This window comes from Phascolarctos cinereus, unplaced genomic scaffold (genome assembly GCF_003287225.1).
Source record: "Phascolarctos cinereus isolate Bilbo 61053 unplaced genomic scaffold, phaCin_HiC Scaffold_726;HRSCAF=1367, whole genome shotgun sequence".
Lineage (NCBI taxonomy): Eukaryota > Metazoa > Chordata > Mammalia > Diprotodontia > Phascolarctidae > Phascolarctos > Phascolarctos cinereus.
In genome coordinates, this window is record NW_027556098.1 from 252,039,661 (window position 1) to 252,067,345 (window position 27,685).

Consider the following 27,685-nt stretch of genomic DNA (forward strand, 5'->3'; position numbering starts at 1 on the left):
ATAGGATGGCTTGGTTTGTATAGCTTTACAGTTAGGAGAATCTGAATTCAAGTCCCTCCTGAAACATTGTCTTGGAAAGTCAGTTAACTTTCCAGTGTCCTAGGAGACTTGTCCTAGGAGTTTGAGTTTCGATTTGCAAGGGTAGAAGGCGTTTCTATACTGCAAATTCCCTATATGAAATCATCAAATCCAGACTGCCCCACTCTGTTCCCCACCCCCCAAAGATGTTTAGGTGAAGGTCCCCCCAATCCCATAAGTAAAAGCATTGGTACAGTATCACAAGATTAAACACGTTCTGTACCCTAGCCTTTAACCCAAGAGTTTTATATGAGGGCATTTTTTATCCTTAGTGAGTTGTTGTAAACACATCTGCAGCCCCTCTGAAGTGAAACAGCTGGCTACTAAGTCTGTATAGCCTTAGAGGCTGTAGGGCTCGACATATGGCTAGGTAGAGTGAGGACACTTGTGGAGGGGAACCTGTTGCTGGGTCTGACACAGGCACATTCAGACGGCCGTTCAGTAAAATGGTCCTCAAGGGTGGGGACAATGTTGCCTTTGCCTTTGTATCCCCAGCACCTACCAGTGCTGAGCACATAGGAGGCCCTTAAGAAATGCTCGAGAAATTGAATGGAAGAGTCATTGAGTTCATCACCACACCGTGCATGTCATGCTGTTTAATAAACATGTGTTGATTGGCTAATCTTAGGGGCTCACTACTTAGCGCAATGATGTCTGCAAATACATTGAATCTGATTTGAACCAAAGAAGTCCTTCATTGTGTATGTCAGTGTATGTCCCTAGTTGAACACTGATTTTTCCTTTTCTAGTGTTATTGGTGCCTTTTGTTTTCATATCACATTCCTTTCTAAATATATCCCTCTGCCCTTCTATACACTTAGCCTTCCCTCGTACCAAAGATTAAAAATGAAATAACATTTATTTTTCCAAATATAGTAAGCCAGTCCTGGTTGGCCTTACCATCTGCATAACCCTGAATTCAGTGCTGCATAGAAGTGCCTTTAGTGAACGACCCTGTTACCATGATCACTCACTGTCTGGTTTTAAACAGGGGTAGCACCTGGCTGTGCATTTTGGGTGAGGCTAAGGAGCTTGAACCAGGGACACACAGCTTCCAGGTTCCAGTGTGTTAATGCTGAGTTTTCTTTCCCCTTTCCTCTTCCTCCTCACTGCCCAACAGGTTTCCTAATTTACTTTGGTTATGGTCTGTGGCACAGTGAAGAGGCATCCCTGGCAGCTGGTACAGCGAGAACCCCAGACAACAGTTCGGACCACTGCAAATGATCCACGGAGCCCTGGACTGTGGCAGTGACAGCTACCCCCTTCAGAGAAAAACAGCTTTTGTCTCCATGACTCAGAAACAAGAAAAAAACGCATAAGTGTGCCACCCTTCCCCCTCTCTCCCCTCATGCCCTCCCTCCAATACTAACCACAAGGTGCAATTACTTGAGTTGTGGCCACCCCTAAAAGCTCATTTACCTTAGAGACAAAACTCCAAGGAATCTAGTGGCTCTCCAGTCCCCCTAGACAAAGTTATGGCCTGGACCAGTTAGTTGAATGCTGGCTTTGTTTTCTTCTCTCCCTTCCCCTTTCTTCAAGTCAGAAGAAAGCCTCTCCTCCCCTGCTCCATGGTTAGGGCGACCACCGCCATTGGCAAATTTGAGGTCCTTTCTTTGGCTTCCCCTCATGAGTTAGCTCCTCCCTCCTAGGATTCTATATCTCAATTTGAAAATGCCTCATCTCCATAAGTTTAGTGCCCCATTTTGTAATTGAGAGTGTTGGGCCATAAGCTGTGTACTGCATCCAAGAAGGGTCCTCCCCTTCAAAAATAGGTCAATCCTGCCAGCCAAACTATAGCCATTAATTTAGGACGTGGGAGAGAAAAACTTGGACATGTTTTTCATGACCAGCTTCCCTTTTTCCTCCTCCCTGTTTCTTCCAGAAAGATCTGAACCACCTCATATCCAGTCCTTTTTTACCATTATTCCTCTTTTCCATACCCCTTCATGTTTCTGTTACCGTGGCAGAGGACTGTGAGGACTATGTGAGTTCCCACTGTGAGGACAATGGTGGTATCCTGAATGGTTGAGGTACACATATGTAACTGGCTCTGAGTTCTGCTTGGGATATGTCAAAGTGAAATTACCAAAGTGAAGATTATCATTGGACCTGCTTCTCATTGACTGAGATTGGCATTGAACCTTCCTGTATGAATGCTCTTGGGTGACTTTTGATGATGTCTGCCTGAAGTGGGAGGGTGTAGGGAGCCTTTCTTGACTCTCTTCACTGACCCTGACTCATGTTCCCGACTTCTGCTGAGCTCTTTGATGGACGTCTCTAGGTGATTGGGACATCAGATTGAATCTGAGTGCCAACTTCAAATTAACACAGCTCGCCATTTTGGGGTGGTGGTGATACATGGCTATTCACCTGAATTTCTTTTAAATATTTTGTTGTAAGTCCCAGTTGGCTCTACTGATTTTTAAGTGTATTAAGACAGACCTTGGCTTAAAGAAATCTGACACCTTCCATTTACAGTATCAGAGGTAAACCCAAGGAGACATCAGTGAGCATGGCCATGCTCACACTAGATTGGCAATTCACTTCGGCAACCACATTTCTATTTACTTGGTCCTTGGGTCTGTAATGAGTTATTAACTGCTGTGGTACCACCACCAAGTTGGGTCTGTCCATAAAGATGAACGTCATCATGGACAGACTCAGTTTGGGAGATAGCCCAAGAGTTGAAAGTTAACATACCATTCTGCATTGTTGGAGTTGGGGGGCAGGGGAAGTCTTATTTATACCCAAGTGACATGGGTTAATAGAAGAGCTAAATTGCCTGGGTGTGTGGATTCAGTTTGTTTCTTCTTACATGTACCAATCTCTTAGGTTGCAAGAGTGTTGGTTCTAAGAGTCAAACTGGCCATTGCAGAACTAGTATTCTTACTTAGAGTGGGAACTTAGGCCTGATTCACATTTAAGGAGGGAGTATACCCACCTACGACAGTGGTTCTTGTCTAGTGCTTCTTCTGCACGATTTGGAGTGGATCACTCCCTTCCTCTATGTCAGGTGGAGGCAGCTCAAGCAGCGCTTCATCACCTTTGAAATGACTTGGATGCCTCAAAGAGGCAAAAAAAAAACCCAAACCCCACAAACCTCAATAATTTTGTGTTAATGGGTTAATGCTATAGCCAGGCAACATGGAAAGTAGTAAAAAAAAAAATCTTTTTTACCCTTAGTTTCAAACTTCTCCATCTGATCAAATCTCTCCTTTTTAAAGATAAGAATGAGACCTATAATTTCATCAATATAGGTAAGTCCCAGATGAGGACACCGCCTCCACCAATGCAAGTCAGTACCTCCTCTGCAACTTAGTGATTTGCCCAGAGTGCCAGGAGAAGTGACTTGCCTAGGATCAGTCCAGCTAGTAAGTGTTAAGTTAACTCGAATCCTCTCTTCCTGGCTTTGAGGTCATACTTAATTCACCATTTTTTTCCTTCCCTTCCCCCATTTCCCTTTAGGAGCCATTTAATAAGGCTAGATGGCCAGAAAGATGCTCAAGGGGCCTTGGATTATGGAGAGTTGGCCCCCATTTATGAGTCATTGATGCATAGAAATATGGAAGCCAACAAACCCCTAGGGTGGTTGGCGTGCCTGGATAATGGATCCACCCTAAATTTCCACAGACAAGTGAAATAAATGGGGAATCCCCCTCCCCTTCCCATTACACTGTTTATATTAAGATAAAATTTGGGAATATTCTTGGCAAATCCTAGATTTTCAAAGGAAAAAAATTAAATTCATGTAGCTATAAAATAATTGTGAGAAATATTAACTTTTTTGTTGGATATTTAGTATCTGCTGTCTCTTTGGAACTGGTCAAAGGTTTCCTTTTCTTATAATGTATAGAGAAAATGGATGCAGTAAGAACAAAAGGTTTAGGATGGAAAATTTTACCTCCATTTCTCTTTTTGGCAGAAATTTTACTGCAGGTCCAGCCCTTTTTGACTGTATTTAGAGTCAACAATCCACTTCTCTCTCATAAATACCCATGTCCCCACATTTCAAAAAGTGAGACAGTATATTTTATTTCTCCCCAAATTTTTTTTGGAGAACAAGTTCTTTGAGGATTACTGTTTTCTTCCCTTACCTGTGCCTTAAAGCCTTAGTCAGAAATATGCAGGGGCTCAGAGAAAAAGAAGGGACCTTAATTCCACCAATTTCCCTTCTCCATTCAGAAGACTTACCATGTATATAGACTGCATTGTCACTGTACATTTGCTAGGAAATATATTGTGTAGCTAGCAGCTTGAGCTTTTTTTCACTGGGCAAAGGAATGAGGAACTGAGAAGTGTTAGCTTGGGCTGGCCAGGATTGGGCCTCCTATTGTCACGCACTTTCTCATCCCCCCAATATTTTCCTTTGGTGAAAAGACCATGAAAACAATAATTTAAAATACCTTGAATCTCTTTCCACGGGAATTTTGCTTAGTCATTCTTTTCCTCCCTAATTTAGACTTGCTGTAGTGGAGAGACCCTCAGGGGAACAATATATGTGCTTTCATCTGTGTATGTAGCCAATAATTGTGCTTCAGTCCCTACTGCATACTTTGGAAAGACCCATTTAGACTAGTAAAAGCTGCTTCCTTCCTTCCCTGATCCCCACCCCAGCCCACCCCTATGCATGTTTTGCTTCACTGAAGACCTGAAATCATTAATTTAAAAAAAAACAACTATATTCCCCTCCCCTTCAGTGACAGAAAAACAGCCTAGGCTGACTACATTTTACAGTCCTGTGGGGTATGTCATGGAGCTTATGTTTGAAGACAGGGAATGTTTCATTCTTTCTTTGTATCCCCAGTGGCTAGTACAGTGCCTGCTGCACAGTTGGTATTTAAAAAATGACAGTTGTCTTGAACTTTCATGAATGATCTTAGCATTCTTACTATTTGATGATGCTTTGAAGCAAAGCAAAGAATAAAAGAATTGGTTTTATTGTTGGGCACAAGTAGACTCATCCTGACAAAGAGGGCCGTACCGTCTTGGGATTTGTTGCCAAAATGACAGATTAGGCCCTAATTAGGCCCTTCTAGGTCCTTGAGTGAGGCCTTTTGATTCCAAGTTTTACAGGACAAATCCTTTTATTAAGGGGATTTGTTCTGTGAAGTTTGGATTCAAAGGGCCACACTTGAGGACCTAGAGGGCCACATGTGACCCTGAGGCCACAGGTTCCACACCCTGGATTAGGGTTATAGGTATTGCTAGATGTGTGCAATAGATTCGCTCTGGAAGATGATCTGTTAACTTGCCCCATGGGAGAGTAAGTCTTCCTCACTTGAACACTTTTTTTTTTTTGCATTGAAGCATCATTATTCACAATCTATAAAAAACTGCCCACCTCTTGTCACCAAAGAACTATCTACTGATAGATATTGTGGAGCCAAGGGTGTGAGGCGCTGTGAAAGACTTTTGTCTTTCTTTTTTTAGGGCAAGTGGGAGGAGTTGTAGTTAGTATTTATGGGCAACAGGACCAATGTGCCCTTCAGTCTCCCTAAGCACCTATGAAGATAAAATGACTTGTGTATAGGTTGTGTATATTACTGATGTATGTAAGTGATGTAGAAAATTGCTACTTAAAGTGGAATATTAAATATATATTATAAATAAAATTGTTCATTTGCTGCGGGAAAAGGGGCATTTAGGTAGAAGGCACTTGATGGGGAGCAGGAATTGTGCATTTTACCTGAGTTGTTGCTGGATTTGTTTTTAATTTTTCCTTGAAATGCTTTATTGATCCAATGGTGCAAGAAACCACCTCTGTATCTCATCACTGCAAACATAATGCCTATTGGACTTTTAAGGCAAAAAAGGTCAACTGAGTTGTCACTATAATTCAAGGATCTTCAAGAGAGAGATGGTTGATTACTTATCTGTGAGTGGCAATCACATCAGGCAAGAAAAGCTAGGAAGCACTTATCATCAAAGTTTTCCTGCTATGCCTTTGGACATCTAAAAGATGCTACCTCCCATGTTTCCCAGGAGCCTGAATCCTCCATCTTTGATTTGCTTTCTGTGGAACTGGTAGTTTCAAAACCAGCCAGTCTGAGAAACCAACATGATAAAAGACCTTGCCTGTTAAAGAGTCCAGACCAAAATTTCCTCAGGGTATTAGCACCTGGCTTAGCCACCAGGAAGCAGAGCAAACATAAGAAGCATTCGGACTCGGTCCAACAGAGAGAGTGTTAAGTTGAGACTTGTTTTTTTCCAGATGAGAAATTAACAATCTGGATTTAAAGTTAAAAAGTTTCCTGCCTAAGTTGTGCCTTTTAGCTTGAAGACTTTAAGGAGCACAAAGGATGATGACAGTGAGGATTGGTTTATTATCAAACCTATAGTAAACATATGAGGTCCCTTCGGTAAAGTTTCCTTTTACTGAGAGGATCTATGAAAGAGTTGTCGAATTTTAATTATATATAATGTATATATTTTTTTTGCTTGTTCAATGTCCTATTTTTCTAACAACTTCTTATAATTGTGATGAGATTTTAAGTCTAATACTAAATGTAAATCAAGTTGGTTTCAGCTGCTCTTTAGTTTGTCTACTTTTGTTTTTTTTAAACTTTCTAAGTGTAGCCATCACTTTTTTTAAACGTGAAAACCAGCCCCTCTTGGGGGGGGGGAGGTGCAGACCTTTCACAGTGACAACACTTTACATAGAATTAATCCTCTTCTTACCTGTTATCCTCCCTTACTTGTAAAATCCAATTCTTGTGGCACAACATTAAATGTGGCTTTCCAATGCTAATAAATGATGGCTGTCATTTCACTTGTGTCTTCTTTCTAGTCAATGTGATCTTAAGAAACTTAATAGCATTTATAAAGCTTGGCCCAAGCTGGACATTATCAGGGAGTTCTCTGTCTATTATACATAGAGGTGACTAGTTTGCCCAGTGGACAGAGCCTTGGACCTAGAGTCAGGAAGACCTGAGGTCAGATTTGGTCTCAGAAACTTACTAGCTTACTAATATGGCCCTGGTCAAGTAACCTAACCTTTCTGCCTTAGTTTCTTCTTCTGTAAAAAATGAGCATCATAATAACAGCACCTGCCTCCCAGGGTCACTGTGAGAATAAAATAAAACAACTTATAAAACTCTAAATAAATACCAATGCTAAATTTGCAGAATTCTAAAGCACTAAATGCTAGCAGTTTTAATTATTTTGGAAGACCCCACCCCACCCCCCAAATTCCCTGGTGTTTCTGAATCATTCACTGAAGCATGCTCCACTTAGGTTTTCCAGTCCCTTGGAGGGAGGTTTGTTTGGCCTTTCCAGCTGTAGCTGCCCAAGGTTGGGTTCTCAGCCAGACACTGTTAATGCTAATTGCTCAATTACCCATCTTTGGAAACAATAAAAATGCCCAGAGTGCCTGACTCTGGAAAAGGTAGTTTGATCGAGGGGATTTCCGGAGGTCTCCCTCTGTAGTTCATGGTGTAAAATTGGCCTGTGTTTGAGCCCAAAGCAGAATGAACCCGATTTCAGCTTTTCCCCTGGGGCTTCAACTCACACTACTTGTGTTGTCTTTCCTCTACTGCTTTGATCTCAAACACACTGTCTCTTGTTTAATCAGATATTTTCACCTAAGTACACAACAAAGACAAAGATAAGAAGCATAAGTCACTCATTCAATGGAAAGAGTGAATTTGGAGCTGGGTTGACTTGGGTTCAAATCCTGTTTCTCCTGATCCTTTCCTGCCCTTAAGTCTTGGCAAGCTGGCTGTAGATCAGCAGGCATTCCAGCATTCTCAGTTAGTTGGATGCCTGAAGTATTGTGGATGGCGTGATTTGGGCCTGCATACCTGACTCTGGGTTACCCTTGTTGTTACTCTCACAGTGCTTTTCCTCTGCAAAAAAAATATCTTTCATAATTACTCACTTTTGCAAAGCTGTGGATGCTGATCTCAATGAAGGTGAGACTGAACATTTGAAATCAGGAGATCCTGAGATTTCAAGTCCCCATTCTGTTACTTACTGGGTGACTATAGGCTGGCTGTGCTACTTCTGATAGGTGAGTTTTTTGCCATCTCTTCCTGGGTCCCAGGCCACTGTGGCACTCCCCCAAGGTCTCCACACCACGCCTTCTGTTCTTTGGCCATCATCCTCATCCTTTTCCACTATGTCCTTAGTGTCCTAGTAACAGATGAGATTGGGCTTTCTTTTGCTGGGGACTCGGGCATCCACACTTTTACTGTACTTGCAAGATCATTTCCCACCTTCTCCCTCCTCCCCCCAAGCATTTCTCTCTCCCGTTAGAAGGTAAGTTCCTTGAAGGCAGGGATTGTCTTGACTGCATACATTTATATCCCCAATGCTTATTACAGTCCCTGGAGTATAGAAACTACTTACTAAATGCTCCATCTCTGAACCTCTGTGTGTCCTTTTTTTTTTTCCAGATTGGATTAATACTGAGTGCTAGATATTTCACAAGGTTCTGATGTGATTTTGACATGAAATGCAGAATACTAAATATATGTCAATTGCAGTCCTTCCAAGCTATTAAGAGAGATTTTTCCTTGCTTTGTAATATTTCCTTTCTATGCCCCTGCCTTTACGTTTATCAGCGTGGTATGTGTGTGGTTGGGGTTTGGGGTGAATTGGAATCCTGTTATTCCCCCCTCCCTTGAGAAGGGAGTAATATTTAGTACAAGAGGCAAATTCAGTCAGTTAGGCTATAATTTAATTTATGAGATGGAAGTTGTAGTGATTTAAGCTAATTACTCCCAAAGGTCTGCTGCCTGGCAGCAGGAAATTGTCATTGTGTTTTCTAAGTCATCCAGCAGTGCTGTAGACAGACAGACACACACACACACACATGCTGTGCGTACTCTCAAGAGACTGAAGAAAGCAGAGAGCAGCAACTCAGCTGTTTACATGCTTCCGTCCCATTGGCATTGGAGCATGTGTTTATTATCAGGAATATATTACACTTATCTGTACATCAGGACTCAACACAAACTCTTCGTGTAATTTGTCAACCACATATTAATCAGACTAACTCAGATGGTGTGGAAAAAAAAAAACCAACCCTTTACATAAGGATGTGCAATGTGTCCACAGGACACAAATGCATTCAGTGCAGAGACATCAAATACCTGATTTTCGTTTTCATTCCCCCACCCACCCCCTCCCTCCCCAAAGTGAAACGGATCATTTCTACACACCTATGACATTTTCAATCATCGGTGAGCTTGGTGTGAAAGGCAGGAACTATTTTTTTTTTACCTAAAACTCAACTATCAAAACAAAAAGGGGTGGGGGACAGGTGTGAGGGGGGAAGGGGAAGGGGAGTTCACTTGTCTGCAGCATCCTGAAGCCCAATGAGGAATTTAATTAGAAAGTTAAAAAGGAGAAAGAATCTCCACCCTATGCCCCTGAACTCAAGGATATATTCCATTGGTTCCTTAACTATTCAAGGAGTCAGTCAGGTCTACATTGGATTCTTTCTGAGGAAGACAGTTGTTGGGGAGTGGGGTGGAAGGGATGGATCAGGGATCTGGAGTTTTGGGAATCTGACCCCAAAGACTGCTTTTGGATGGAGGCCAGAAAACAAGCATATGGTTACAATCCTATGGACAACAGTGCCATCCAGTGGACTAGGTGGGCTGTGACCCTTCCTTTTCCAGGCAGCCTGAATGCCTTATGGTGGGCTTGTGGAATTTATAATTAAACAACAATAAAAACCCAACCATTGGTGGTGGACACAATGAATATTTGAGAAGCCAGCCATATCTGGAGTGTTCAGTCTTTCAGCTGTACCTGTCAGATTCAAAGCTACCTTGAGCTTTGTTGCCCCCAAAGGTTTGACATTTATGGTGACGGCATGAGCTCTGATGGGTCCCTTCATGACCCAGGCCATTTTCAGGCTTGCAGGCTCTGGGCCCGATGACGTTTTGCAGCATTCCGTGAGCACAGTGTGTGTGATCAATGTTGCCTATTAATTTCTGAATGGAATAGTAAGGCCTGGCCAGGCTAAACCTCTATTCAAAAGACCACAGTCACAGGCAAAGGAAGCTTTAGGGTGCCACGTGGACATTTAGAGTGAGTCATTTCATACACCTCATTATTGGCACTTGTCTACACCTAACAGACTCAGGGCTTTGCAAGGAGTGGAGTGGTTGAGCTATTTTTATAAAGGGGGAAGGAAGAAATATCTTTCCATAGGTTCCCATAGGTGTTTGTATTTTCTGTTCCTAAAAGTATTGAGGACATGGGAGAGCTGAGCAATGAGAAGTTAGACAGTCCATCTAGGCTGGTAGCCAAGATACATTTAAATAAAATGAAAAGTGTTAAGCATATGCATAACGGACTTTGTTTTCTGTTAGTGTGGCTGTCCAAGGCTAATGGAATGGAATGCATTTTACAAATCAGGAAAAAAAAAAAGATTGTGGCAGGCTGGGGCTTCACAAATAAATATCAGGAGCCTTCAAAACTGCAGAGTCCTGGGAATTCCTGAGTCCAGTCCTGCAGGAGAGCAAACCCTGGCGTAGTGGGTAAAGTAAAAGTCAGGCTTCATGATGCATGGGGTAAATTGTCTTCTACCGCCAAGGTCCATCCCCTGGTGCTGTTAACCACTTGACCTTTCAGATCTAATGTGTCATGAAGAGGGAAGAAAAAGCTTCAGATCAGGAAAAGTCTATGGTTGGGTTTCAGGTTGTATTTAAAAACTTTCATGGGGTCAGCTCCACATTTCTCATACTCCTTTGGGCAGTAGAGTCTACTTTTTGTTATGGAAGACAAGAGAGGTGTGGACAGTCTGAGGCAGGGATGATTCCCAAAGCATTTAAATTTGTCTTGGGAATGTTTGGGTATGCGTGTTGTCTTGACATGTTTTGAGAACTGCCTTCAATTAAAATAACGGAACAACATTAGAGATGTGATGAAGAAGCAGCTGGGAAGCTGTTCAGTTGTCTCAGCCTAAATTGTTCTTGATTCCTATGTAACGCTCTCCATCCGGAGGCTGACCATCTCCTTTTTTGAACAAATGCACCGTGCCAACTTAAGTAGACATGACCTTTTTTAGCTCTTATTGGAGAGATGAATGAGTAAGGGAGTTCCCAAGAGTCTATGTTCAAGAAGACTCCAAAAAGAAAAAAATTAGCACAGCTGCTGATCAATAAAGCGTCTGGGGGTATTTCTAGAGTAATTAAGGAGACGTCAATCAAATTGAAAGCAAAATTTACCACTGAGGATAATCCATACAAACAAATGTAGTCCTGATTCCGCTTTATAATGCTTGCTAAAAGTACATTCTTTTTATCTGAGCAGATAAGAGGGTCAGATAAGCTTTCAGGAATCTAGAAGAAAGCTACTGACCAATGGGTTCACTTAATAAGTCCTGAAGGGTCACCTGTTTTGCTCTATTATCAAACCTGCCTTAAGAAAATAGATTTTCCCTGAAGGTAATATAAAAATTACCCTCTATAAACTCACGCTCCTGCAAAAACAAAAAAGGAATCCTTCAAAAATAACTAGAAGATTTAGGTGTGGTTTTCCTACACTCCATACAATTTTTGGGATGGCCAAACCGAAGGATCTGGTTGCCATGGAGGGAGCCCTACCTTAGGAGGCAAGTAGAAATATAGATGAGCCTTCTGGGTTCACTAATGATGTTCCCGACAGTGAATCTCAGGAGGAATGAAGATTCCCACTTGCATGTGTTTAAGCTTATTTACCTGGAGGGAAGAACTGATATTTCACTCTTAAAACTGTAGTTGCAGAGTGTAGAGAGTCCTCTAGCTCTCACTAGGCCCTTGTCGGGCCTAGGGTCTTGGTGACCAGTTACCAGGGGCTGTTGTTACTTTGAAAGGGGAGCAGCTGTCAATAAGCTAGCTCCCTGCTTGGCATGTAGACTGGAAACCTTTCTTCTCCAAGGGCAGAATCTACTCTGAATGAATCCAGGGGCATGTGCTAAAGAGGGTGCTTCCAATGAGGTTTGATTTGAAAACAAATGGTGTTAAAAAACATATGACAGCAGAAATTTGTCATGAATCTCCCATTGCTCCTTTTCTATTGATGCACAATTTCTCTCACTCTGATTGACCAGGACACAGCCCATCACTAACCTTCCTGAGCAGCACTCTGCTCTCCAGAGTATCTTGAGTTGCCTACAGAGCCTGGATGGGAATGAAGACCAAGAAATCTTACCCTGCAGACCCAAGGAGATTTTAGGGGCTAATTAGGGGAATAAGTTGGTAGACACAGCAAGAGTTCCCATGCAAAAATAGCTCCTTCCTTGTTTCTAAAATACTATTTCTCAACATTAGTTTTATAACACTAAGTCAGGGGAAGGGTCTCTAATTATCTCAAGGCGTATTATAAGATCCCCACAGGACAGTTTCAATTCACTTTAAGTGCCATGGACTACTTTTAGGAAAGACAGGGATGATCTTGTAAAATCTAACCACAGGATGCCAACAAATCCCACAAAGGCCCTGTGGTAATCACTACCTCTGCACGTGTGTGTATGTGTGTTTGTGTGTGTGTGCGCGTGTGTATGTGTGTGTGTCTGTACACCCACACAAACCCACACAGACACTTCTTGGGACCAACCTTTCCTACACAGCCTCAATGATCAGTTGGAGCCCAGTCTCAGTCTGGTGAAGGGGTCCGAGGTAATCAGAAATGGACCTGGTTGGTGGAGGGGAGTGAGAAGGATGTTCTGTGGAGTATTTCAGAGCTAACAGGTAGATTGTGAGCTGGGCTGCCTTGCACAGGACAACGAACAGAGTTCTGGAGAGATGAGAGGAAGGGAGTGAGAAGAGAGTCTTTCATTTCCAGGGGGGCCTGAGTTCTCTGGGAGCTAGTAGGGGGAGCAGCTGTTGCTTACATGTCTTTCAACACGGGTGAGGGGAAAGGTGAAGCACCATGACTGATGGGGGACAAAGCCAGGGCCACATCTGGCTCACTCAGCTGGCCAAGGTCAGGTCAGTCCAAAGCTCTAGTCAGTCCAGTAAGGGATTTTGTTCTAACATGGCTATCACTCTTTACTGTAACGTTCTAACACATTGCATCATCATGTAACCTAACATAACACTGAAATATGTATTGCCGGGGAAGCTGCATTTAGCAAGTGCAAAGTGGAAATTGCTGTAATAAGGAACTATGCTTGGGGATGTGCGCATACCTGTAAGTTGTACTTGCTAAGTAAATTACATCTAGTCATGTGTTTCAAAACTCTTAGTCAATATGGCATGATCTATTCTAACAGAACGCCCAACGTACTCAATATCACAGCATCATGCAAAGCCACTAAAAGAAAAATAAATGTTTCTTAAGCTTTAACCTAATTTTCATGTCCTGGAGTGGGCAAGAGACGCTTGGAGATCTGCTGGAAACTAGCCGTGCCAGGGTCCAAGTCGCCTCATACATCTACCCGTACCAGACATGTCTGTGAGCAGCATGTCTATGCCTGACTACATGTGCACGGTCTGTGGGGCACCCTGACAATTCTCCCTGCGCCTTTTCTCAGCTTCCTTTTTCTCCGACCCTGTCTGCTGGTGTTCTTGCCTCAAGCCTGCTCAGAGCTTGGCACAGGGAGAAGACTCCAGGGTGGGGTCGGGAACACATAGGGCCCTTGCCACAAACACAAAATAATGGCATCACCATTACCACCACTACCATCATCACATCTTTTAAAACTATTCTTTTTTTTCCTTTTGTAAGCCACGCTCCTACACTGCCACAGTACCACAGAACACCTTTCACATTCTATTCTATCGTCCCAGATATTAGCACTGGGGTAGGCAGGTGGCCTAATCTGGCCCACTTGGGCAAACAATAGAGAACAAGCGGTCAACTCTGGTTGTTGACTTTGTGGTTCCTTCTGGGAGAACTGGCCAGGCCAAGGTGGGGAATGACCATCATCCGCTGCTTTGCGGGCTCATCACGGAATAAGATGAAGCCGTATCTGTGGGTCTCCACGTGATGATCTAGCAAAGCTCAGGGCGTGATGCATCTGGGCTGGCCAGTTCTCAGGAAGTTGCTGACATCACCTTCCCCACCAGCAGTCCAAATGTGGGGTGGTTAGGATAGTGGCCTCTAGTGTGGGGGGCCTAACGTAGCACTATGTAGTCTATCCATTTTCAAGCATCTCTCCAGAGGATTGTGGGAAGCTGGAGCAACTCAAACCAAAAGGCTGGGGCCAGCCTGAACACTTTGCTCTAAGGGAAATGTCGATTCTAGGAGAAGCTTTTTGAGACGGGAACCAAAAATGTCTTGGTCCCTGCTGTGGTCTTTCTCATCTTCACTCTGGAAGGACCACTCTCTGAATGCACGCTAGCTTGCTGATTGCTTCTGAAATGTCATTTAGGAACAAAGCAAAGACTTGTGTTTAGGAGAATACATATGAGTCACTGTCATGAAAAACATCTGAGAAACCGCTGCAACCCCTCAGGGTTTCTTGCTGCTGTTCCTCATCAACTCACAGCAAGGATACTAATAATTAAAATCTGCAAATGGAATAATAGTGATCTCATAATAACAAGTGGAATAAGAAGCTGATTGTTGTGAAGGCAGTTACCATATCACAAATCGCTGGTGTTCATGTTAAATAGGGTTACCACTTGGTGGTTGGCTGAAGGCGCTTCTTCTTCTTCTTCTTTTTTTTTTTTCCTTTTTCTATTTTGGGTAGAAATATTCCTGGGAGGCTAGACAGAAATGCATCTAATTTAGTTATAATTCTTAGGCACAAGTTAGAAAACTGCTGACTATCATTAAAATACATCAGCACTTAGCGTTATAAAAAATGCAATTCAGAACAGCTGCAAGGATATCTGTATACATGTCTAGAGATACACACGTGTTGGTGTGGTACATAACACGAGGGTCTATTCCAAATCGAACTGTTTGTAACTAACCTGAAATATTGCAGTGAAAGTTCACCTTAGAAGGACAATCAGTCATCAGAGCTTTCTGTCTTTTGGCTCTAACTATAGTAATAATAATAAAAAAAAAAGTTTACACGCCAGACTACAAGGATTACACTTTTCAAGGACATTGGAGGGCCAAGACCAAAAACTTCTTAGACTGGAATGAGAAGAGCACGCCTTCTAGGACACGGGAATGCCACTACCAAGCATGCAGACAATAGCAGACCTCAGGTATCACCTACTCATGTTAATACTCTCTTAGGATGAAAACTCTCAGGGGATCCGAGAAGCTGGGGGGCATATGAAGACTGACGCTGTCATCTCGGAGCCGTGCTCATCTTGGCTGGCGACGGAGGCCCCGAGGAAGAGCGGTAAATGGGGGACGTGGGGGAGAGTTTAATTGGACTGGTGGGGTCCCCAGTTTGGAGTTTCCAAAGCAGCTCCTCGTTGGTTCTACTTAACCGCTTCTTCTCCTTTGTTTCTTTTTCCACATACTCCTGAAGGTTAGCATTTTCCTCTGATAACTGTCTGGATAAGATAAACAATAATACATTAAAAAAAATAAGAATACAAACAATAATAATAATAAGCAGTAACACTAACATTTACAGGGGCAGCTAGGTGGTGCAGTGGATAGAGTGCTGGGCCTGGAGTCAGGAAGACTCATCTTGAGTTCAAATCTGGCCTCAGACACTTTCTAGCTGTGTGACCCTGGACAAGTCACTTAAGCCTGTTTGCCTCAGTTTCTTCATCTATAAAATGAGCTGGAGAAGGAAAAGCAAAATACTGTGGTATCTCTGCCAAGAAAACTCCAAGTGGGGTCACAAAAAGTTGTATACAATTGAACAACAACAAAATATCGTCCATCAAAGATCAACTTGAGATCCTCCGTGCTAGTGGAAGGGGGGAGAAGAGGTGAAGCACGGACAAGCCACAGCCACAAATTCTCTAACACTCTTCTTGAAATATTAGCTTTTGTGTCCTCCTCTCCAGCCTCTTCCTAGACCCACTGACAAAGTCGTTTGATGAAGTCTAGAATCACCCCTCACATTGATGCTGTTGCTCCCCATGTCAGCAGAGGTGCTAATCCCTCATCTAATTAGGGACAATAATAATAGCAGCTTCCAGTGGCCCCTCTGATTTAGAAACTGGCTTCCCCAGAGCTCAAGCAGCTTTTTGTGGGTCTTCAGCCAGCATGCTTATTTTATAGAGAGTGTTGCTGGAAGCACCCAAGTGACCACAGGTGAGCCTGTGTGGGCTGACGCCTGAGTAGAGAAGAGGACCACCAGAGCCTTCTTCCTCAAAATAGAAGGAAACGTTTCTCCAACTAGAAAGTGACACTGCACCCAAGAGGGCCTAAGCCGTGTTTCTCCAGGTACAGAAAGAAAACACAAAAGCCACCACCAGACTTGCCCTGGGTGTCTGTCAGGCTCAAATGACAAGTGGGACCCTGCAGTTCTCCAACAGATTCCCAACTCAGGCTCCTTTGCCAGATTTACTTAGGATTGGGGAGGAAACTCTGGTGTGGGGGGGAAGTCCATGATGGAGTTGGCAGAGTAGGGTTCCAGGTTGGGGTGGGAGCCTAGACACAGGCCCAGACTCTCCCAGCTGGCCTGTCAGCACGCAAAGGGCTGAGCAGCATGAACTGGGTCTCTGCTGTCTCTATCCAGGCCAAGGCAAGAACACCGAGTAGGTGGGAAGAGGGTGGAGGCCATTCCAGAAAGGAGGTAGCAAGCACTCTAATTTGAATAGGGGAGGAGCTCGAAGGGTTGTACAACAACATTCCTGTGCACTCCCTCTTACATTCCACCCCTAGACCTCTCCTAAGGAACGGTGCTCCAGGACTGTTTCCATTGCCTTGAGTCAAAAGCCCCATCCTAGTAATCTTGAAACAGTATTAACTCTGGCCTGCATGGAGAACTGCAAATTCGCCCTGTTCCTCTCAGCAGGGCATGCTCCATCCCTCCTCTTCATTCTCAAAGTGCTCTGTGTCCAACTTGAGATTTGGGAAACCAACCTGGCACAATGGAGATTGAAGGATTTAGAATGCAGAGGCCCTGGGTTCCAATCCCAGCACTGCTCCTTACTTTCAGGATGGAAAATGTTCAGATGGGAAAAGGCAAGAACCAGGCTAAGAGTTGGCCTCCTCATGGAGGACTTCTCCCAGCCTGGTCAGGGAGGATTGAGGGGGAAATAGCAGCAGATCCCTAAAGCTAACTGAAAGAGGTGAAGAAGCAAGTTGGTGGACAGCCAGCATTTATTAAACACCTACTGCATGCCAGGCACTGTGCTCTGAGCTGGAGAAACAAAGATAGAAACCTGACCTGCTCCAAACTTTAATGGGCAGGAGATGAGAGATTCTCAAACTTACACACCTCGTGACAACAGTGTTCTGGTCAATTCTTGCTTTGAGGTCTTCATTTTGCTGTTGGAGCACTTGGATTTTTTCTTCTAGGATAATATTCTTTTCAGCCTGTAAAGAATGAAAAGTTGGTGAGTTCACTGCAAGGACACAGCACAGGTCCAGGACCACTTAGTACCCAGAACTTTAGGTCAGAACCCTGAGGCAGTCAGGCCTGGTGGCTCTATCCTAGTTCAGGTAAGCTCCCTGTTTGCCTGTGACAGCCGGGGTGGGGCCATGGTCAGAGTGTGGCAGGATCATTTGGGACAGCAGAGCTCAGTTCGTATTTTCAGTGTTCTGGTCTGGGCCTCACGAGGGCTCAGCAGGGGAAATGCCCTGCATTTCCAAAGGCCAGGCTTGAGCACCACCTCCCCCGGGGTTTACAGCTCCTCCTCCCTTTAGAGGTATACACATGGATTGTTTTCCCAATGTCAGGTGAGCACTGCCACAACCCTGGACAATTCACCATTCTGGGCTAACTGAAGAGGATATAATTTATGACAATGTAGATAGAATTCTGCTCTTTGGCCAACAGGTACCATTGATACCAAGATGCCAAAGCCACTTCAGAAAATTTTCTGAAAACAGCACCATCTCATTGGCATTGAATTATACCTAATTCATTCATTAATGAATATACCTAATTCATTCATTAACCCATACTACTCACTGACAGTGCATTTTAGTGGGTGTGAGACCTATCGACCTGTAGGGTTTGTGCTCTAATGGAAAGAATATCTGAAGACCAAAGACTTGGGTTCTTGCCCCAATTTTGACACCGTGTGACCCTGGGCAAGTCATAACCTCACTGGGTCCCAGTTTCCCAACTATAAGATAAAGCTGACTAATTCCTTTTAAGGTTGAATATTCTATAATTTTCAACTAGTTATATTCTAAGATGGTAATGAATACAGGCAGTGTGGTACCATGGAAAGAAAGCACTGAATTTGCAGTCAGAGGGTCTGGGTTCAGATCTGAACTTTGTTTCTCACTACCTGTGTGACCTTTGGTAAGTCATGTAAACTCTCTGGATCTCTGTCTCCACATTTATAAGTGAGGGAGTTGAACTAGGGATTAGGGTCCCTTTTAGGTCTAAATCTGTGATGCTATAATTCTATGAGATTGAATCAATAACCAAGATGACTTGAAGTCTTGGACCAGTGTGGTTTTGTGAAGAGACCAGAGTTACTAGTCATGTGATCATGGGCAAGTCTCCAGAGTCTTCTGAAGCTCAGTTTTCTCACCTGTGAAGTGGGGCTAATAATGGTATTACCTACTTCACAGAGTTATTGTGAAGATAAAATAATGGATATAAAGTACTTTATAAACCAAGTCTATCTTCAAAATACTATGTCACACAAACAAAAAATTGGGCCAACTATGAGTATCACATATTCAGAAGTGGTAATGTATACACAAATAGGCAAGTAATGTCTATGAATCCAAGTTATTGTCATTCCCATGTCTAAAATAACTTTCTCAAAGGGTTGAAAAGTCATTATTAATATTGTTCATATATTTTAAAATGTCCCTTTTATATAACATGGCTTAAGAATCAGAGTCACAGGGCTTGGCATTGGTCCCCACTACTCAATAGAGATTGAACATTTCTTAAGCACCTACTTTGTACCAGGTACTGTGCTAAGCATTTTTATAAATATTGTCCCATTTGATCTTCACAACAACCTTGCAAGGTAGGTGCTCTTTTTGTCCCCATTTTACAGTTGAGGAAACTGAGGCAGACTGCAGTTAAGTGGACGAGGCTAGATTTGAACTCAGGTCTTCTTGACTCTAGGCATTACTTAGCTGGTTAATAGGTGACCCTGCCTAAGGTTGCAGGATCCCTTTTTGCTAGGAGAGGCCCCTGGGATAATTAGTTAAGAACCCCTGCAGGATGGACAAGGGAAGCTAGAGATATTTGTCAGTACATATCCCGTCCCGTCCCTCCCAGGGAAGCATATAGGCTGCTGCAAGACTTAAGAGTGAGAGGGTCATTTGCACAGAACGGGCTGTTATAGCAGTAAAAAAACCAACAACAACTGTAAGCATACATCTTCATCAACTGGAAGTGCCTTCCACTGGGGAGGAGACTGTGAGTCTCTGGCCTGTCTTTGCTGCCTCATCAATCACATCTCTCCTCCTCCACAGAAATGAGTTAGCCTTTGCTGCTATGGCTCAAACTTGTAGTTAAGAAACCCCCTGTGACTATTTACGTGTGGCTTGGCCTGCCTGCTTCCATGTTTGCAACTTCCTTATCCGTTCCTGGCTTTAGGTCTAGCAGGGATCCTGTGAAAGGGGCCCATAAAAAAAGCTGGAAGTCCTAGCAGGAAGATAGGCTTTGTAGGCTTTGGAATTGGGCAAGATTTGCTCCTGCAACAACGAAGCTGTGGTCTACTTGTGAGGCAGGGTGACATGGGGGAAACTACACTGAAGTAGAAAAAGTAGGATTTAAAGAAAGGGGGAGTTTAGGGAAGGACTGGAAAAGGTTCTTGTGTGATGGAAGCAGGTGACTTCTGTCCCAGCTGGTACTTAAGGAAAGTACTGGAGTTTTTAACTGAAGCCACTACAATTTTCTCCATGGACAGAGATGCCCTCTAAGATCCATGGCTTCACAAAAATCACTGAAGGAAAAAAATCAAAGTTGGAAAGGACCTTACTGGTCATCTAGCTCTTTACTGTTGTCCAATCGGTTTAGTCGTATCCCACTCTTCACGACTCTTTCCTGGGTTTTCTTGGCAGAGATACTGGGAGTGGTTTGCCATTTCCTTTTCCAGCTCATTTTACAGATGAGGAAACTGAGGCAAACAAGGTATAATGACTTGCCCAGGGTCACACAGCTAGTAAGTTTCTGATTCCAAGCCCAGCACTCTATCCACTGGGTCACCTAGCTACCCCCTCGTCTAGCCCTACCCAGAGATGAAAGGAAATCCCACTATATTAATGGAATGCTTGTCTAGCTTCTGCTAGGTTAGGATCTTCTAGGATGAACTGCATAGGGGACTATTTCACCTTGAATATGCTATGGCAATCCTCCCTCTGTCCCAGGTTAGAAGAGTTATAGAAAGAGGCTATTACTGAGATTTTCTCAATGGTCCTGAAGGAAATAATTTATTGCATTGGTGGAGAAAAATTATCTGCAGCTAAAGTGACCACGAAGTCACTGTCAAGAACGTCCCTAACTCAACCTGGATTGGAGTCTTTATTTATAAGCAGCCTGCTAGATGACTTGAAAAAGGTAATGAAAACAAGTGACCTCACAGGGTCTGTGAGCTGACTGCGCAGATTTCCTGTGTCACTAGAATCCTTAAAATGGCGTACCAATGGTTAGTAATGAGTGGTAACCCAGCTCACTAGAGAGTTGACTAGTGACTGATATGTGATAGTTATAGCCACCTGTATGGAAATGGTGACATCACTGGTAGATGCTTATCATGGACAATACCTTTCCCAAGAAGGAGGAGCTAATCAAAGTTCTCTTTTCTCCTTTTTTTTTTAATTTTTGGAGGCAATTGGGGTTGAGTGACTTGCCCAGTGTCCCATAGCTAGTAGGTATCTGAGGCTGGATTTGAATTCAGGTCCTCCTGACTCCGGGACCAGTATTCTATTCACCGCTCCACCTCGCTGCTGCCTCCCTTAAATTTCTAACACTATGTCTTGAAGGTCTAAGAACTTCAAGGGTGGGAGATGGATGCAGACCTCCCAGAGCAGCCCACCTTTGGATAACTCTCATTGTTAGAAAGTTTTTTCCTAGGAGGCAGCTGGTGGTGTAGCACCAGGCCTGAAGCCAGGAAGACCTGAGTTCAAAGCCAGTCCCTGACTCTTATTAGCTGTGTGACCCTGGACAGGTCATGTGACCTTTGTTTGCCCCAGTTTCCTCAACTATAAAATGGGGATAATAGTACCTACTGCACAGGGTTGTTGTGAAGATCAAATAAGAGAATATTTGTAAAAGAAAACATTTATCCCCTTCCCTTCTTCTGACATTAGGCCCACATTTGTTTCTTTGTAAATTTCACCCAGTAACTCCTGGTTCTGCCCTTGGGTACAGACAGAACAAATCTAATCCATCTTCCCCTTGAGGGTCCTTGAAGTACCCAAAGACAGTTGTCAGCCCACACTCCCCTCTCCCCTTAGTCTTCTCTTTTCAAGGCTAAAAAACCCCCAGTTTCTTCAACTACTCCTCCTCTGGCAGACTCAAGGCCCTTCGGCATTCTGGATGCCCTCCTCTGGACACTGTAGCTTATCAATGTCCTTCTTATCTGGCGGTGGCCAGAACTGAAAGTGATGCTTTGTATGACGTCTGATAAGGGCAGAGTCAAGAGGATAAGCATTTCCCTATTCCTAGAAGCTATGCCCTTCTTAAGATAGCCCGAGTGCATTGTTTTCATGGCTGCCCTATCACACTACTACTGACTCCCCACCAAACCCATAGATTTCTTTCAAAACCACTGTGGCATGACCATGTGTCCGTGTCTCTGCACCGTACTTGTGAAGGTGATTTTCAAACTAGAAGATCCCAGAGCTGAAAAACACCATAGAAACACAGTGACTTAATTTACTTAGGACAGCGCTCCGTCCAGACTTTTTTGCCTAATACCGCTAGAGGATGGTCTCAACAAAGACCACAGAAAATACGAGGCAGGCTTGCCCAGCTAGAGGGAAGAACTGACCAGCTTTTCCAGCTCGATAATCTTCTTTTCCTGTTGGTGAATCTGCTGATTCTTCATCTCTAGGACTTGCTTCAGACTGTTCATGTCTTCTTCCAAGTGCTGGTAGGGAGCTAGTGCAACCTATAGAAGCCAGGAACAAAAGCAATGATACTGTTATGGTTCTTAGAAAGGTGGGTCAACATCATGGATCCAGCAAATCCTAGACCTCCATGGTAAGGCTTCCCACAGGGACTAGGTAGGGACTGGACTTGTGATTTCACTGGGGGAGGGAATTCCTGAGTGAAGAAACTGCCTCCACCAGGATGGGTTGTCAGCTTTCCTTTAGCTCAGAATTCTAGAGATGGCCTAGAGCAGTGGTGTCAAACTCAAATAGACATGACAGCCACTAATCCATACATAAGGATCCCTGTGGCCTGAATAGTAGTTTTAAAAAGGAATGGTATGGGGGCAGTGGATAAAGCACGGGCCCTGGAGTCAGGAGGACCTGAGTTCAAATCTGGCCTCAGACACTTGACACTAGCTATGTGACCCTGGGAAAGTCACTTAACCCCAACTGCCTCAAAAAAAAAAAAAGAATGGTATCTTCATTTTATTGTATTTTTATTCTGTTAAATATTTCATAATTGAATTTTAATATGGTTCCTGGAGCACTGCTGACCAATCTGTTGGACTCTTCTGGCCTAAAGGTTAAGTGACTTGCCCAGGGTCGCACAGCCAGTATGTATCGGAGATGGGACTTGAACCCAGGTATTCCTGGCTACGAGGTCAGCTCTGCATTAACTAAGCTACTTCAGCATATCCGTGTGGGCACAGAGACACAGAAGACGTGAAGTATGCATTCCTGAACTCTCCCCTTTGGAAAGTCTTAAGGCAAATGCCTATTGCTCTGCTGGAAACAAGACAAAGGGTCACAGGACCATAGATATGGAATTGGTAGGAACCACAGAGGCAAACAAATCCAACTACCTCCTTTCACAGATGAGGACGCTGAGGCCTAGAGAAATTAGGTGACTTGCCAATGGTCATCCAGCCAGTAAGTATCAGAGATGGGATTTGAACTCAGATCTTCACCATGTTGCCTCTCAAGCAACCGTATGGCTAACGGAAATTACTTCGTAAATTCATTCCTTCATTCATCCACCCAACAAGCATTTATCGAATGCCTACTATGTGCTCAGCACTGGGCGGCACAAAGATGGGCATGAAGGAATCCCTACCCTTTTTTACCCTACCCTTATATTATATTATGGGGGGCACAAAATATACATAGAAAAGTAAGGAACAGGGACCAGATCTTCCATTTCATTGGTCTGGACAAACTCCCAGGTGAGAAAAGTCTATGCACTTTTTTCGCTGGCACCTTCTCTGAGACTTATTGGCTCAGAGCACTGCCTGGAGCAGTGGTGTCAAACTCAGATAGAAATGGGGGCCACCAATCTGCACATCAGGAGACATGATGCTCCATAATGGCTCAGTTTTAAAATGCAACGCTACTTAGGTTTTGTTGTGTCTTTATTTTTTTGTTAGTTTCCAATTACATTTTCATCCAGTTCTGCCATTTTCAGGAGTGTTGCTCGGGGTGTTAGCCACCTTTGGCCTACAGCACAGGGAAGCTAGCTATCTGTCCAGCACCATGGAGCCAGGAAGGCCTGCAACCCAGACCTTCTTTGTTTTGAGGCCTTCTCTCTACCCATGCTGCCCTTCCCAGGCAAGTAAACATGAAGTAATTTCTGGTGTGGGGGCAGGGAGAGCACTAGTAACCAGGGAGGAAATGTTTTAGTTTTATAAATGACTTACAAGATTCAAGAAGCAACTCTTTTGAAACAGAGCGTGTAGATAATGTGACTTAAGCAACTATTGTGGCTTCTTCAGTAGCTAATCTTTTCCTCAGCACAGAAGTTGCTTGTCTTGTCTTGCTGGGCATGACTGATAGCCACTGCCTTAAGCTCTATTTATGTGAAAGGATGCTTTTTAAGGGACAGTTACCTGTCAGCATCCTTTGTCTCTTGTTGTCAGAAATGTGATCTAATTCTATTGTTCTCCTTCCCACGCTCCAGATTCTGGGCAGACTGATCTGATTCCTGCTGCTCCCTCTAAACCACGTCCCATCTTCTATCTCTGTGTTTTTACACAATCTATACGCTTTCTTTTTTAAATTTAATTTTTTCAAAACAATTCTGAACTTGACATCAAATACAGTGAACATTTCTTTATGCAAAGTAGAATGGGGAAAGAGGACTGTGCAGGAAGCTTCATCCCATAAGCCCCCACATGTCTTTGAAGCCTAGCTCGAATGCTGCCTCTCCCGACCTCATCCGCTGCTTGTTGCCTTCCACCCTGGGCATTTCTCCTGATCTCTTGCCTACTGAGGGCACCACCACCTTTCAAATCACCCAGATTCCCAACCTCAGCATCATTCTCAACTCTTCCTCCCATCCAGCCAGTTATCAGGTCTCGAAGAATCCACAGCATCCTTGCATTCCTCCATCCTTCTCTCTGCTCAAACAGCCAACATCTTGCTTCAGGCCCTCATCCCCTTTCACGGAGACTGTCATAACAGCTTCCCAGCTGCCTTCCCTCCCTTACATTGCTCCCCTCTACAACCCATCCTTCACACAGCTGCCCAAGCCATGTTCTGAAAGCACAGGTCTATGCCACTCCCTTTTTCAAGGATCTCCTGTGGCTCCCTATTACCTCTAGGACAAACTTCAGGTCAAAATACAAACTCTACTGTAGGGCATTTAAAGGCCTTCCCAACTGGGCTCCCACCTACTTTTCTAGGCTGAACATACATCACTCTCCTTCATACACTCTATGATTCAGCCAAACTGGCCTTCTTGTTGCTGCTCCTATGTGACTTTTCATCTCCCATCTCCAGGCCTTTGCACAGACTTTCCCTTATGCCTGGAATGCATTCACTCCTCACATCTCTGCCTAGGAGTCTCTAGCTTCCTTCAAAGCTCAGCTCAAACGAGACTTCCTCCATGTGATTTTTCCTAACTCTGACAGCCTCCTTTTCTACCCTTTCCCCCATTAGCTTGTACTTTGAACATACTTTGCATATTTAGGGCCCAGTGATTCCCCACCCCTATTCAAGGTAAATTCCTGGAGTCTTTCCTTTGGACATCACCTTGCATTTTATCTGCACTTATCTTATTAAGAGCATAGTTGTTTGCATGCTGTTTTCGCCACTGGAAAACGAGTTACTCAAGGGCAGGGATCTGGGATCTCTGGGGATCAGGGATTTTTGTATTTCTTTGTACCCTGAGCCTTAGCACAGCATCAGGCACACAATAAGAGCTTAAAAATGCTTATTAGCTGACTGACTTGAGAGCAAAGGCACTTCATTCTGGTATTTGTATCCCCAGTGCCCAACCCAGTGTCTTGTACACAGCAGGTATTTAAGAAATGCCTGATGATGGATTGCATTGTAAATATTTTGCATACTTTTTTGTTTACTTATTTCGTCTGTCTAAAAGAATGCAAAACACATATAACCCATATCAAATCATTTTTCCACTTTAGGGAGTGGGGAAGAGAGGGAGGGAGGGAGGGAGAAAAATTTGAAATTCAAAAAATTTAAAAACATGAATGTAAAAAATTGTCTTTATGTGTAATAGGAAAACAAATACTATTAAAAATTTTTAAAATTTTTTAAACCCTCCTATTTATCTCTGTATCCCCAGCACCTGGTACAATCCCTGGCTCATAGAAGGCACTCAATAAATGCTTGTCAAATGAATGCATGACCCTACAAAGAAAAATTCAGAGATCATCCCAAACAGGAGATGTTCAGTCTGCCTCCCTGCCAATGAACAGAACACACACACACACCGTGAATGCTTTTAATGCTCAATCAGCACACAGCAGCACACATCATCATACAGGTGCTACCTGACGAAGATGAAGAAACTATGATTATGAAATTAGACAGTAACAAAGAGAGAAAGTTTCAAGAAAAACAGGCATTTTAAAAAATGGAATGCAAGAACATTTTCCTGATTTCCTAACAAGGTGGCCCCAAACTTACCTGCGTTTGCCAAGCGTGGCTTCCTTGAACCAGCCTCAGCCAGAAGTGGGTGGAGAGGGGCATGGGGGGAAGGGGGGCAGGACACACCCAGGCGATGGGGGATATGCACAAGCAGAGCCCTAGACACTCTCCTGACTGTCACAGAAGCTTAATGGCATGGGATGAGTAGGTGGGTGAATTGTGGCAAGGCTGACTCAGAGACAGAGACATAGCTGATAAGCATCGCTGAGGACAGGGCTACCTAAGTTCAGAGAACTGGCTGGCGCTTTTACCAGGAATGAACTCATTCTTTTTCTTTAGTGAAAATAGAGGCTCTGGGGTGTGGTCACAGAAGATGGGAGACAGGGCCAGCCTGGGGGAAGAGGAATGGAATTGGCCCTTCCCTTGCCCATGGGGGCCTCCACGAAGGTGTGGGCACTGGAAGGCCGCTGATTACCTCCAGTTGCTCCTCGGTGCTTCTTCTCAAAGCCTCCTCGAATCGTTTCGCCCGGTCCCGCAGAGAATGGCTCTGAAACGTGAGGGTGTCAACCTGGTCCTGCAATGAGCAAGGGAGAAGAGGCGGGGAGAGATCAGCTGGGACTTGGGGGACCGGACCATGGGGGCCAAAGACAGCACAGTGGAGGTGGCTCGTTAGAGATGTCACTGGTGGGTCTTCTGGTAACAAATGATACCATGGGTATGTGTGCTTTACCTAACATGGAATCATTTTTTTGTGAGAAGAGCGTTTTGTGGTCAGTGAATGCTATATATCACACAAACTTTTATCCTGAGGCAGTGTGGTCAATTCTGAGAGGTGGAGACAATAAAGGGCTGGGCTTGGAGTCAAGAAGATCTGGCACAAGCCGAGAGACCCTGTGCAAGTCAATTAGCCAGTATGAGCCTCAGTTCCCTCATCTGAAACTAGGCAGCATTGTGGATAGAGTTCTGGTCTTGGCCTCACAGATCAAGTGCTAGAAGGGACTGCAGAGGTCATACAGTCCAATTTCCTCATTTTATCTAGGAGGAAAGCGAGACTTTAAGTGATTTGCCCAAGATAGTAAGGGTCAAAAGTAGGATTTGAACCAAGGTCATTCAATTCTAGAGCCAGAGCTCTTACTATGCTGCCTCAAGAAGATCTGGGTTCAGATCCTACCCTATGTGATTCTGGGCAATATGCTTAGCTTTTCTCAGCTTCAGTTTTCTCATCTGTAAAATGGGACAACAGTGCCTCCCTTACAGGGTTGCTATATCAAATAAGATCATCTAGGCAAAGCGCTTTATAAACTTTATAGAAATGTGAGCCTTCAGCATGATTATTATTCATATTACAAAAACAGAGTCCAAAAAAAGGATGTCTGTCTGTCTCTTTCCTGACCTTTTCCAAGGGTTAAAGATAGAATCTATGAGAATTCTTCCTCCCCAACCAGAGGTATCCAATCTGAGAAGCTGTCTACTACAGTGCCATGTACCCAAGGACTACAATAAACATTTACAGGCGATGAAAATCGCCTTTCATGGGGCCAAGTACAACCTCCCTGACTCAGCAGTGTCCTATTTCTCTAACCTGGCAGCAGAGGGCACCAGTAGCCTGGAGTCTGAGGGAGCACCCAGCTTTTTTCCGGCACTGGTGGCTGTGGTCTCCACCTCTGCAGGCAGCATC

General features: G+C 43.9%; 2 protein-coding genes across 5 annotated transcripts in view; one reads left to right on the forward strand and one right to left on the reverse strand.

Moving 5' to 3' along the window:
- SLC7A1 (solute carrier family 7 member 1) overlaps nt 1–6,847 on the forward strand; it is a 68,816-nt gene extending 61,969 nt beyond the window's left edge. For both annotated transcript variants that reach the window (XM_020997171.2, XM_020997170.2), the window contains one exon: nt 1,199–6,847. In XM_020997171.2, the coding sequence (XP_020852830.1) occupies nt 1,199–1,302 (104 nt within the window). In that variant the 3' untranslated portion in view covers nt 1,303–6,847. The remainder of the gene's footprint in view (nt 1–1,198) is intronic.
- Nucleotides 6,848–8,937: 2,090 nt separating this feature from the next.
- MTUS2 (microtubule associated scaffold protein 2) overlaps nt 8,938–27,685 on the reverse strand; it is a 667,437-nt gene continuing 648,689 nt past the window's right edge. For 2 of the 3 annotated variants that reach the window (XM_020997212.1, XM_020997218.2), the window contains 4 exons: nt 26,483–26,581; nt 22,017–22,136; nt 17,321–17,418; nt 8,938–15,473 (listed from right to left, as the gene is read on the reverse strand). In XM_020997212.1, the coding sequence (XP_020852871.1) occupies nt 15,263–15,473; nt 17,321–17,418; nt 22,017–22,136; nt 26,483–26,581 (528 nt within the window). In that variant the 3' untranslated portion in view covers nt 8,938–15,262. The remainder of the gene's footprint in view (nt 15,474–17,320; nt 17,419–22,016; nt 22,137–26,482; nt 26,582–27,685) is intronic. The other variant, XM_020997217.2, reaches the window with a different exon arrangement.